This window comes from Desmodus rotundus, chromosome 2 (assembly GCF_022682495.2).
Source record: "Desmodus rotundus isolate HL8 chromosome 2, HLdesRot8A.1, whole genome shotgun sequence".
In the NCBI taxonomy this organism is placed as follows: Eukaryota; Metazoa; Chordata; class Mammalia; order Chiroptera; family Phyllostomidae; genus Desmodus; species Desmodus rotundus.
This window is the reverse complement of record NC_071388.1, coordinates 182,960,121-182,973,139: the sequence shown is the minus strand read 5'-3', so window position 1 is coordinate 182,973,139 and position 13,019 is coordinate 182,960,121. Positions and strand designations below refer to the sequence as shown.

The 13,019-nt window shown below is 32.9% G+C and overlaps 1 protein-coding gene across 8 annotated transcripts in view; it reads right to left on the bottom strand.

Annotated features, from left to right (window-relative positions):
• The window catches only part of NBEAL1 (neurobeachin like 1), a 159,208-nt gene that overhangs the window by 99,263 nt on the left and 46,926 nt on the right, over positions 1–13,019 (bottom strand). For 5 of the 8 annotated variants that reach the window (XM_045197990.3, XM_071220689.1, XM_024563678.3 and 2 more), the window contains exons 8-11: positions 12,681–12,766; positions 8,677–8,983; positions 6,887–6,993; positions 111–197 (exon numbers count right to left, since the gene is read on the bottom strand). In XM_045197990.3, coding sequence (XP_045053925.2) covers positions 111–197; positions 6,887–6,993; positions 8,677–8,983; positions 12,681–12,766 — 587 coding nt within the window. Of the gene's footprint in view, positions 1–110; positions 198–6,886; positions 6,994–8,676; positions 8,984–9,753; positions 9,862–12,680; positions 12,767–13,019 lie in introns of those variants that run through there. The other 3 variants (XM_024563681.3, XM_053918954.1, XM_024563682.3) reach the window with 3 other exon arrangements.

Sequence of the window (13,019 nt, the reverse complement as noted above, 5' to 3'; positions counted from 1 at the left end):
TTAGATAACGTTTGTGTATTTTAAGACAAAAGAAGAAAAGTACAGGAATAGTTGCTCCCACTGACTGATTCTGGACTTCAGCTGAAACAAGATGCAGGCTTTGTAGATACCTGGTCCTCATTTATTTCTGTCAGTAATTTGTTGGCAAGGTCTTTCTCGTTCTTGTCTGCCACCTTATTGTTAGCATTTAAAAACAGCTGTTAAAAACAGAGACAAGAATAATGGAGAAAAAACATTAACCTGTTACCTATAAGCAGAAATGAAATTTAAATGGGTTTCCATGTCTCTTGAAAATAAATCCAAGAATCCACTTATGAAGTATACCACTTTTAAATTGACATTCAACTATTCATTTTTTTGATAACAAATATTAAGTTCATATACTATAATTATTATTTATTCGCTCTTGGAACTCAAAGAACTAAAATAAGAAACAGCAGTAATTAAATAGTATGCCTAAATTCCTAAAGAATCAGCAGAGAGAATGTTTCACAGAAAAGGAAATGTGCTATTGAGATAGACTAAACTATAGTAATAATGCACACTGAGGATTCTGTAGCCACGTATGTTTGTGAAATGCTATTCAACTAACTTTAAAAAGGGTCTTGGGTTCTTTCCAGAAATACTTTTTGAAGTCTCAAATATGCTAATATGTAGTTTGACAAGGGAAGTCAGTGTGCAGCATTTTCCAAATTTATCTGACCACACATTTTATTAAAACAGATTTTTTCCAAACACAAATCAACATTATCAAGAGTTGAGTGTAAGTTATATTAGTTTGTGTACTAAAAAGGAATCAAGTATTTAAGTATATAAACTCAGCACCCCAAAACATTTCAGTCACAGTCTGGGTAAAAAAGACTTCAAATGAGAGTGAAAGGAGAAAGTTAGATTTATAAGGGATTTATCAAGAGCACCCTAAGAATAAAGTTCTTTGGAAATTCTATCATTTCAGAAATGAGAGAAGTCAAGTAATGTGCTGAAATAATGCAATGTAAAGTAGATAAAGGTATTTAGTATGATGTGGTAAGTAAAGCTTAATCTAAAAATAAATCAGTGTTCACAATATAAACTTGGGAATTAGAAATCTGGATGTGAATCTTGGTTCTACTATTTATTAGCTATCTAATTAAAAAAAAAAACCACTTCTCCAATGTTGTTTTCTCAAAAAGCAAAAGATTATTATCTCATGAAATAGGAAGGCAGATTAAATGAGATAATCCAAGCTAGATTATTAGCACAGTATCTGGCACAAAATAAGGGTTCAATAAATGAAAACTAGTATTATAATTATCAGATAATTTTTTTTAAATAGTAGTATTCCATGCTATCTAGTTTAAGGGATACTGACTGCTCAAAACTGATGAAAGCAAAAATGAGTAAAGTCTTTCCAGAAAGCAATCTGTATCAAGAATCTTTTTAAAAGTTCTTATTCTTTAAATTATTATCTTTATTTCTATAAATCTACCCTAAGAAACAGAAACTTAACGCCGAAATTTTAGAAGAGATGTTTACATCAGCCTTTTATTATATAATAGTAAAAAGTAAGAAACCACCCAAATACCCAACAACAGAATAGTTAAATAAATTACAGTTCATCCATAGCTTGAAAGAGAAATCCTCAAACTTCCTGATCTCAGGACCCCTTAACCACTTAAAAATTATTGCAAGAGTCCCAAAGAACAGTTATGTGGATTATATCTATCAATATTTACCATGTCAGAAATTAAAATCAAGACATTAAAAATGTTTATTCATTCAAAAATAAAACCCATTATATGTTGACATAACATTTTTATGAAAAATAACTGTTATTTTCCAAAATATACCTTTGTGAGAATGGCACTGCTTCTATATTTTTACAACTTTTTTTTTAACTTTCTTTTTAAGATTTTAATTATTTATTTTTAGACAGAGGGGAAGAGGAGGAGAAAGAGGGAGAGAAACATCAATGTGTGGTTACCTCTTGTGCGCCCCCCACTGGGGATCTGGCCTGCAACTTAGGCATGTGCCCTGACTGGGAATCAAACCAGCAACGCTTTGGTTAGCAGGCCCACGCTCAATCCACTGAGTTACACCAGCCAGGGCTATTTTTACAACTTTTTAAACGTCTGACTTAATAGAAAACAGATGAACTCTCATACCTGCTATTTCATTCAGATCATTATGATAATGCTATTTGGTTAATATTTATGAAGAAAATCTAGCCTCAAAGAGAAATATTAAGATTTGACTTTGCAGACTCCCTAAAATGATCTTGGAAACCTCACACTTTGAGAACTACTGGATTGAAATATTTGTTTATTTGGGACAGGCAGTTGCAGCCTGTCCCAGAGATGAGCAGGATCCCACCATCCCGGGTAGCTGTGGTGAGGGAGCCAGTGGCATCATGATGATTAAGTAGCTTTTACTCAGGTAGGGAAATTGGTCCCTCAGCTCCTCCATCAGTCATTAAAAAACAGTGTTTTGGAAAATTGATGACAAGACAATTCCACTGCTGGGATTATATCCTAAGAACTCTGAATCACCAATCCAAAAGAACCTATGCACCCCAATGTTCATAGCAGCAAAATTTACAATAGCCAAGTGCTGGAAGCAACCTAAGTGCCCATCAGTAAATAAATGGATCAAAAACTATGGTAAATTTACATAATGGAATACTACGCAGCAGAAAGAAAGAAGGAACTCCTACCCTTTGTGACAGCATGGATGGAACTGGAAAGCATTATGCTAAGTGAAATAAGCCAGGAGGTGAGGGCAAATACCATATGATCTCACCTTTAACTGGAACCTAATCAACAAAACAATCAAGCAAGCAAAATATAACCAGAGACACTGAAATTGAGAACAAACTGACAGTAACCAGAGGGGAGGTGGGAGGGGATAATGTGGGGAAAAGGGGGAATGGTTTTCAGGAACTATAAAGGACACATGGACAAAACTAAGGTGGTGGGGGGTGTGGAAGCAGGAGAGGGAGGTGGGGATGGCTGGGGTCGGGGGACTGGTGGGAGGTAAATGCAGACAACTGTAATTGAACAACAAAATAATTAAAAAATAAAATTTTTTTAAAAAAGAAAAATATATGATGACATATTTTGGAGAAGGGAAGACTCGTTTGGTATGGGCATACTCTTGATATCACACCATTTTAAAGCAGCATACAAAAATATTCAGTAGTAACAAAATATATTAACATTAAAAATATATACACAAATATTGTTATGTATATTTTGCCACAATTTTAAATTTTAAAGATTATAAATATGCTTTGTAAAAAGATTACATAATTCTTTCATAATTCTTTTTTCCTCCATTATATTAATTTTGATTGTATATTCCTCTAATATTTAAACAAAGTCCTATTAAAAAAAAAAATCTTGCTCAAGATCACATCCAGGCAGGTATGACTCCCAAAGTAAGTATACCATTCTATCCACTCCCAACTCTCTTTCTGATAGAACATCCTTTAGTTGCTCCTTTCACAAATTCTCATTCCTACTAAGACCGTCTTAGTAGGAATGATAAATTTTTGTTGTAGTTGATTTTAAGGGGTAGATGTGGAGGAAAAAATCCAATCCTAGCCCCCCACCCCAGTCTTTGTCATGGGTCCTTTATACAAGTTCCTTAACTTGACCCTTTCCCTTCTTTCCCCCCTTATCCCCTACCCACCTACCCTCTGGTAACTGTCATTATTTTGCTTGCTTGTTTGTTTTGTTGATTAGGTGTTTTAAAATGCATTATACCTATCATAAAATTTAAACAAATGATTCCATGGAATTGTATTGTAAGTACTTTATAGTATGATGACACTCATTTTGACAAGCCCTGAAGTCTTTACACAAATACTTAAGGACATTAATGCATTACTTAAACTGGCTGGTGAATCTCACACACACAAAAAGCACAGAAACTGCAGCAGTCAACCTATAGTTTTCCAGGTAATTCATAAATTATTTATGACACTTAAAGCTTTATTTGACAATGTTTCCAATAGGTCTGAATACTTAAATAACAAATGTTTTTATTCTCTATTATTATAAACTAGAATGAGTCATTCCTTACTAACAGAAATCAATCAGACATTTGTAGTAGTATCTTGTAATACACTTAGAAACTTGAAGTTTTCACAAGATTTCATACATTTTTATATATTCAGGAATCATATCACCTATCTCCATCAAATATGTGTATTTATCAATGAAACTTGTAATTCTCCTATATTTAAATCACAAAAAACATATTTTCCTAAAGACTAAACAGTGACCACTAATACACTTACAAAACTATATGTATCAATAAACTTAAGGTCTGAAGACATACCTGGATAAGAAACCCTACCTCCATCATGTATTGGTATTAATCTTGAGCTGATCATTAAATAAATCTCTTAGGACATATTTCTCATTTGTATAATAAAAGAGTTGGGCAATTTATTTCAAAGATTCCCCCTTTTTTATAAGACTTAATGACTAACGTTTGATAATGAATCTACAGTGATTCTGACTAGCATATTCTGGAAATGGAGATGACCACTGCCAGCAGGGAAGGCCAGGTCCCAAAGCCTGGGTTTCCCTTCCGAAATGGGTTTATTTCTTCTCTAGCATTTCCTGTTTCAAAACAAAATGTGGTAACTGGTATCAAATAATTAAATTTTAAAATGCTAAGACTGTCAGCAAATTTCCGGACCTAAATTATAAGAAACTTTGGACTATCCCATGACAGAAAGAGCAAATATTATCTACCCACCATGACATATTTCAAACAAATTTTTTTAAAAGATGTTGACCATGACATATTTTTAAAATTATACAAGTCTCATATATTGAAGAAAGTCACATACTTATGAAATGTAGTAAGTACACACTAATATAGTTTTTACTACATTTTATGATGTACCCTTCTATAATGTGCAATTGGCGGGTTCTCTACACATGTGAGATTCTGTCTTTATCATTGAAGTTGCCTTTATAGCCAAAAAGCCAAATGACTTTTTTACAACAAAAGGTTTTCTAAACATTTCTCTTATGCTGCTTTCATTGTCCAAAATTTCTTTCCCAAGAATAAAAGATTTTTAAAAGGTGAGGGAAGGCATTAAGTCTCCAGAGGTACTTACATTGACTTCATAGATATTCACTACTATTACTTAATATATTCTTTACTATTTTACTGTTAGTTAAGCATCATGGTTACATAAATGCTTTCAGGGATATTCCTCCTAACAGTATGGAAAAATTCAAGGAGCTGGTATTAAAATCCTTATTCTGAAGTATTCTCAAAGAATCAGAATAAACACGTTATTTTTCAGCAGGGACTCCATGAAAGGAATACCTCAAATAGAAAGGTAAAAGCTCTTTGAAGTACTTTCATTTTCAAAGGCTTCTCCAGAAGCTCTCTAAAATATTTCTGATACCATCTTAAATTTATGGAAATATATAATGATCAGAGATATTAGTTATATACTCACAAATAAATCTGCTAAAAGTATAAATTAGTGAAAAATAATTAGTAAATGGACAGTATATATCAAGAACAATATTTCTATTTTTCTACATTTCCAATTATTTAAGTGGTTTTAATAGTAATACAATGTTCCCTAACCTTAAAAAAACATTTATGCTCTTTGACATACTAATTCTGATAGGAATAAAATTCTATTTGATGAAACTTGAAAGTTATATAATGACAAAAAAACTGGAGACAAATTAATTATTTATCATTAGGGGATAGTTAAGCACATTATGGCACATCCACTCGATATCATGCCGATATTAAAGACGTAACAAAAATACTAATGAAATAATCTTAAATGAAACAAAAGTACAAAATTATATGCATCAGATGCTCTCACCAAATTTTAACAATGCCCAAGGAAAAAAATACTTTAAAACTCAACAACAAAATAAATGAACAATCCAATTTAAAAATGAGCAAAAGCCTTGAACAGACATTTCTCCAAATAAGATAAATGACCAAAAAGTGCATGAAAAGATGCTATCACTAATCATTAGAAAAAAGGAAATTAAAACATGAGATACCACCTCACAACCATTACAGTAACAATTATCAAAAAAAAAATTTTTATTTTAAAAAGAAGAAAGTAACAACTTTTGATGAGGATGTGGAGAAACTGGAGCCCTTGTACCGTGTGCGCTATTGGTAGGAATGTAAAATGGTGCAGCCACCATGGAAAACACTATGGTGGTTCCTCAAAAAATTAAAAATTGAATTGCTGTATGATCCCACAATCCCACTTCTGGATATACACCCAAAAGAATTAAAAGCAAGGTCACAAAGAGATATTTGTATATGCATATTCATGGCAATATTACCCAGGATAGTCAAAAGGTAAAATCAACATAAGGGTCCATAGGCAGATGAATGAATAAATTAAATGTGGTATGCATTTAATCAGCATGTGGTATGTGGTACACACATGCACATATTATTTGGCCTTAAAAAGGAAGAAATTCTGCTATCTGATACAACATGGATGACTCTTGAGGACATTATGCTAAATAAAATAAGACACACACACGAAACCACTGTATGATTCCACTTATATGAGGTACATAAAATAGTCAAAATCATGCAGAAAGTAGAATGGTGGTTGCTGAGGAGAAGGGAAAATGTGGAGTTATTTAATGGGTATAAACTTTCACTTTCATCAGATGAAAAGAAATATGGGGAACGAATGGTAGCAATGGTCACACAACTACGTGAATGTGAATGTACTTAGTAATGTATACTATACACTTAAAAATGGTATGGCAGTACATTTTACATGTGTGTTTTACCACAACAAAAAATGGTGATCATATGCTCAAACTTGAATCAAAACATAAAATAACAACTTCTTACAAATCAAAGAATAGTAATAGAAAAATACCTTGCAATTCTGTAGCAGTCGTATGAGATGTTCAAAGCAATTACTGTTAAGAAAAATAGCCTGAAGAACAGGCCTATCTGTGCAGTCGAACATGGCGGTGATGGTATCTAGGAAAATAAAAATAAAACCACCCATTTACAAGGTAGAAAATTTTGGATCATAGAAACATTTACTCATGCCATATTTTAAATTTAGGCTTTTCAGATAACAGATATAAATTAGTAGATAATAGGGGTGGGTAGTAGGAAAAAAATCTGTACTTCTTACTTGATAAGAAAAGTAAACATTTCTATACTTTATTATTAAAAATATTTAATTTTTTATATGAGTGATATATATTTCCCAGAGTTTACTTAATTGCTCTTCCATAACAATGCTCAAGTATTAACCAATTGAGGTTCCAACTTGCTGTTATTAAGCAACATGTGGTTATATTTGGCAACCTCATTTGGCAAGTGTCATTTATGTATATTAACTAACATATGGCCATTATGAAAAAGAAACTCAGTTAATCCATTTGTGAATGATGCTTTGCTCTTTTTTCCTGAAGGAATACTGAAGGGTATTGAAGGAATACACCCATTCAGAAGTAAAAGAACATTTGGTATAGGTAATATATATAGTTTCCAACAAAAAGTTCATTCAATATAGCCTCAAGCTTCCTTATAAACGTACGATGTTTAATAATTATAAAACACAACATGTTAGAGCATATAAAAGAACAGACGCGGCCCTGGCCAGGTAGTTCGGTTGGTTAGAGCATAGTCCCAATACACCAAGGTTCTGGTCTCAATCCCCCACATCAGGACATATACAAGAAACAACCAATGAATGCATAAATAAGTAGAGCAACAAATCAATGATTTTTTTCTCTCTCCCTCAAATCAACAATTTTTTTTAAATTAAAAGAATAAAATACATATAATATGGATCTTATTTCCCAACAGAATCACTACTGTAGTGGCTCATTAAGTTTCACCAAGATTTTAATATCCAATACTTTTAAATTGGATGCCACATACCCACCCACATAAGCATTTTTAAGTCTGTAGAGCTACACAACAAACCATTAATGCTGGTTATGCCTGGATGATAGGATATAAAAAACTTTTGTTTTCTTTTTACTTATCTGAATTTCCTAGTTTAACAGTAATAAAAAAACATTTTAATTCTATAAAAAGGAACTCTCAATTAGTACTATTTTTATCTATCAATCTAACACAGGAATACAATAAGAAATCACATATTGGTGAAGGAGCTTACAGAGAGGGATAAATAAGCACAGAATGACACATAATAACCAACACAAAGAGAAACAAGACAAACACACACATACACACAGGCACAGGTTCTAAAGAAAACAAAACAAAAAACAGGTCCTTTAGAGGAAAGACAGATGTTGAAGTAGTCTACAGAGATGTTATAGAAGTATATACAAAATTGATTGTATGTGACTCTTGCTATAGGTTAGAAACTACAAATAGCACTTTCTGAAAATTTACTTATCCTAGAATTTCAAAACCATAGCTTTTTAACATTGATGCTTTTAGTAAATAACACTTTCAAAAAAGAATATTGAGACTCCATTCTGTCACTGTTAAACAAAGGTGTATACACAAATTTCCCTATTAATAAACTTGAAATCAAAATTTAAATAGTCACACAATATCTGAACTAAAGAATCAGTACTTTCTATACAATGGCTTTGTATTTCAAATGAAGTGGAAAATATAAAAGTAAAAAAAGGACTCAGAGAAAACCAAGTATAATAAACTTTATGCAATACTTACTCAGCATTTTTATCTGTAGAGCTATGAACCAGCTTTCCCACTCTCTGGACCTCCTTTGTTTTGGTAAAGCTGAGTGATCTGAATTTAGCAATTTAAAATAGTTCTCCAGAATAGTGCTGGTTTCCACTTGACGCTGGTCAGAGCTGCTAGTGAGAAGAATATGCACCACTTCCGTAAGGCACTTCAGAGTCAGTTCTACCTTCCTACCCACTTCGTCAGGATTTCTCTCCTCCCAGGATTCACAATCTGCCAAAACTCTCATAAGAACTTCCATGGTGGCTGGAGAAATTGCTTGCAAAGCATTCTTCTGAAACATGACAAATAACAAAAATAAAACCCCAAAATCTGAAGTTTTGTATGTTTGGAGAAAAAAATAAAAAAGCCCTGGCCAGGTAGTCCAGTTGGTTAGACAGTTGTCCCATACACATAAAGGGTGCAGGTTGAATCCCAGGTTGGGGCGCGTGCAGGAGGCATCAGTCCCATGTTTCCCTCTCACATCAATGTCTCTCTCTCTCTCTCTCTCTCCCTCTCTCTCTGGCCTCCCCCTTCTTCTCTCTCTAAAATCAATACACATATCTTCAGGGTAGGATTTTTTTTTTAATGGCTTAAAAAAAAAGGAACTTAACAAATCTTCAGACTTTTTATTTTAGTAAATCAACATATAAAAAAAATTTAATCAGATACTTTGACACTGCCAGTATTTTACCTGTCTTCATTTCCTCACTAACAGAATTCTAATTTTATTTAGATAGCAATCTCCCCACATAGAAAACTCACCACACACCCTTGCATCTAGGAATAGCCATGTGACATAATTTTGGTCAAGGGTATATGCCAGCAGACTATGAAGAAGCTACCACTTCACAAATAAAAAGAAAAGAGGCCCTCTGCTCTTGGCCTTTTCACCTATTCCCTGCCTGAAATGCAGGCATGGGACCTGGAGGCACCTTTATATCACAAGGAAATAAACTCAGGAATTAAAGTAAGGAGGCCAGCCCTGGCCAGTGTGGCTCAGTTAGTTGGAGCACCATCTGGTAACCAAAAGGTTGTGAGTTCTATTCCGGTCAGGTCACATACCTAGGTTACAGGTTCAACCCCTGGTCCAGGCACATCCAGGAGGCAATCAATCAATGTTTCTCTCTCACATTGATGTTTCTCTCTCTCTCCAAAAGCAATGAAAGAAATGTCCTCAGGTGAGGATTAGAAATAAATAAATAAATAAAAATAAAATAGAAAGCAGAACAAAAATATTAAAGGACCATAGTCCTTGTTGGTATTTTTGAGCTGCTACACCACCCCAAAACTGCCTACATCTGGACTTCTTATGTAAGAATTATAAAAAGAAAACTTGATTTGATTAAGCCTCTCTCAGGTTCTGTTGTTTATAGCAAATCCATCTTAAACGATATAGATATATAAGTGGATTGGAGACTGGAGTGGCTCTGAATCAACAAACATTTCTGAAAGTCTAAGTAACTCGTAACTTTACTGGAGATGATTCATTAAATTTAGAAACAAACAATATATGTTGCCCTTAATTATTAAATTGATATATAATAAATATGAATACAGTTATGGAAAATCATCTGCAAGTAACAGCAATGAAGCTATTAGGACTTGTTATCATCAACCTAATAAATAATATCAATAATAACAAGTACCATTATGGAAAAAATGGCTGATGCCCCACCCAACTTCCATTTTCCTCCATTTCCTTATGAATAGAATCCCTGGTATTCTGCTGTATACATAGCTATCAGGAATAAAGATTACATTTCCTAGCCTCCCTTGCTGCTAAGGAGTCTGAGGAAGCAAGTTTTATCAATTTTTTTATACGGATATATTTGCAATTATCTGATAGAGTTTAGCAGATGAGATAAAAAGACATCAAATGTCAGCTTTTCAGTATCTCATTTAAAGATAGCCATGTGTCTTCATCTCCCTCTCCATCTTTGTGCCTAAAATGCAGACAAGAGAGCCAGAACTCTAGAAGTTATCTTGAAGCACAAGAAATAGTAAGTAAAAATAGACTGACGTTTAGAAGGAACCTGAATACCTGAGGATCCTAGATCCACCAGATTAACTCTGGACTGTTTACTGTTGTTTTCTTTCTTTAATGAGAGAAAAAAGTGAACATCTAATTTAAGCTGTTATAATTTTAGTACTTACTGGTATCTACAGGAAATCATGTAAATTGAATTAACATACCTGTGATTTACTTAGTACTTATAAGCACATGAACTTTGTTAAATATTTTACATATATTATATATTATTAGGTCCTTATGACTACCCTATACATATTACTATTTCTATATTATAAATAAAGAAACTAAAACACACATAAATAGTTTATCCAAGGTCACACAACTACTTATAGATGGATATGGGATCTAAACCTAAATCAATCTGGCTCCAAGACCCTTACTCTTAACATAACACAAAACAGAACAAATACACCAATGGTAAGCCCAGGCAGGATGCTTTGGGAAGGGAGAATAGTCATCAGACTTCAGTTTTTCTGCTCTTTATGACAAGGCCATTCTTATGTCTATAGATATTCAATTCATCTAAATACCCTTTCGCTGATGCTATCATCAACCACCAACCTTCTGACTTCAACACAGCAGTTACTTTAGCTATAACTTAATTATAAGGATTTTGAGTATTTTAAGTACATAAAATAGTAAGTTGCCCTTTTTTAGTATCTGCAGGATTTCTTTCAGTTTTAATTACTGGAGGTCTCTCAGGTCCTGATTACCCTTGGGCACTAACAAAAAGTCTCTGTGTGTTCAAAAAGGGAATGGGATCAAACCAGCTTCTCCATTAGTCAAAAGCAATGTTGTTTCCAATTTTATTCATATACACTTATTAATTCTTATTTTTAGTATAATAGTGAAGACATGATGGACTTTGGGAGATACTGAAACAAATAAAAGATATCAGCTAATAAAGGTAGGTGATAAAGCAACAAGTTCAAAAATACAATGTTGGTCACCAGTCCTCCTACTACAAAGAGACTCCCACTCTTTTACTAGAGTGAAGAGGCAAAGGAAAGGTAGCCCATGAGGAAACCCAAGTAATATTATTAGCTGTACCTGTGATTTTTGTAATCATATAAATAGAATCATATAAATTTTCTTACAGTTGTAGCAGTGTCTTAAAACTCATTTATCCTTATCTCTTCTTTGAAATTCTCATTAGTTACTAGACTTGCTGGTATATCTTTTTATTTATTGTATTATAAAGCACATATTACTTTGTTATAAATTTATTAATATTTTAGTAACTATATTTTAGTAAAAATAAGTTTCCTTTGTGATCGTATGTATTTTACTATAGGCATTCAAAAACATGCTGATAAGGGCTCCCAAAGGGGTATGTGATACAAAAAGTTTTAGAAACCTGTATTCTAAACTGTGCGCATAAAGAAAATAGGCAGAATGTTCTTTTTGAACTATAATCCTGTTTCAACTAGTAATTATACTCAGAAGTTTACCACAGATAGCTTTTAAGATGCTCAACTTAAAAAAAAAAATGAACATTACAAAATAAAGAATACTTTTCTTAAGGGTTTGTTAAAAACCTTGTTTATATGCATTTAGTAATTATAAGTCAACATAAGAGTGACTAAATTCATATACCTCAGGAAATCAAACTGCTAGAGCTTGATTTCATCAAGTGGACTAAGAGGGCTGACTATCCTCTATACTCCAAAGAAAGAACCAGTAGCTGAAAAGTCAACTCAAGTAAGAACTTACAAGACCAAAAATTGTTAAATCTAGTTATGCATTAATTTCATTTTTAGTGCTAAGATTATTATTTAGGTTTCTAGGAAGTTAACAAAGAAGTCAACAAATTAGTTTTAAACAAGATATAAACTTAGAAAAATATCTGCATGTTTCATTAAATTATGAAAAGAAATAAATACATTAAATAATCCATGGAAAGCTTTTTGCACTGTTAACTTTTGTTTTGTACATTAACATTCAACACTTTCCTCACCTGCCCACCGGCTATAATGGCTCCAAAGAGATGCAATAAGCAACACTTAAGGCTTTCCTTGAGATGTTCACTTTCCTGAAAACACTCTGTGAATATAATACACAAATAAACAAATAAACAAGATTTCTCTTTCACAGTATTATTTACATCTAAGGAATGTCTGACACTGAAACAGTAAGAACTATTTGTGAACAGGCTAAGATCTGTTAAAAGGCAAGGTTGATATGTATTTTTTCACCAGAAAGGAAAAGAGAAACCACCTATCAGATAGTATTTTAGATATTTTACGCCATCTCATTTAATTCTCATAATATTCCATATGAGGATGAGATTTTGCCC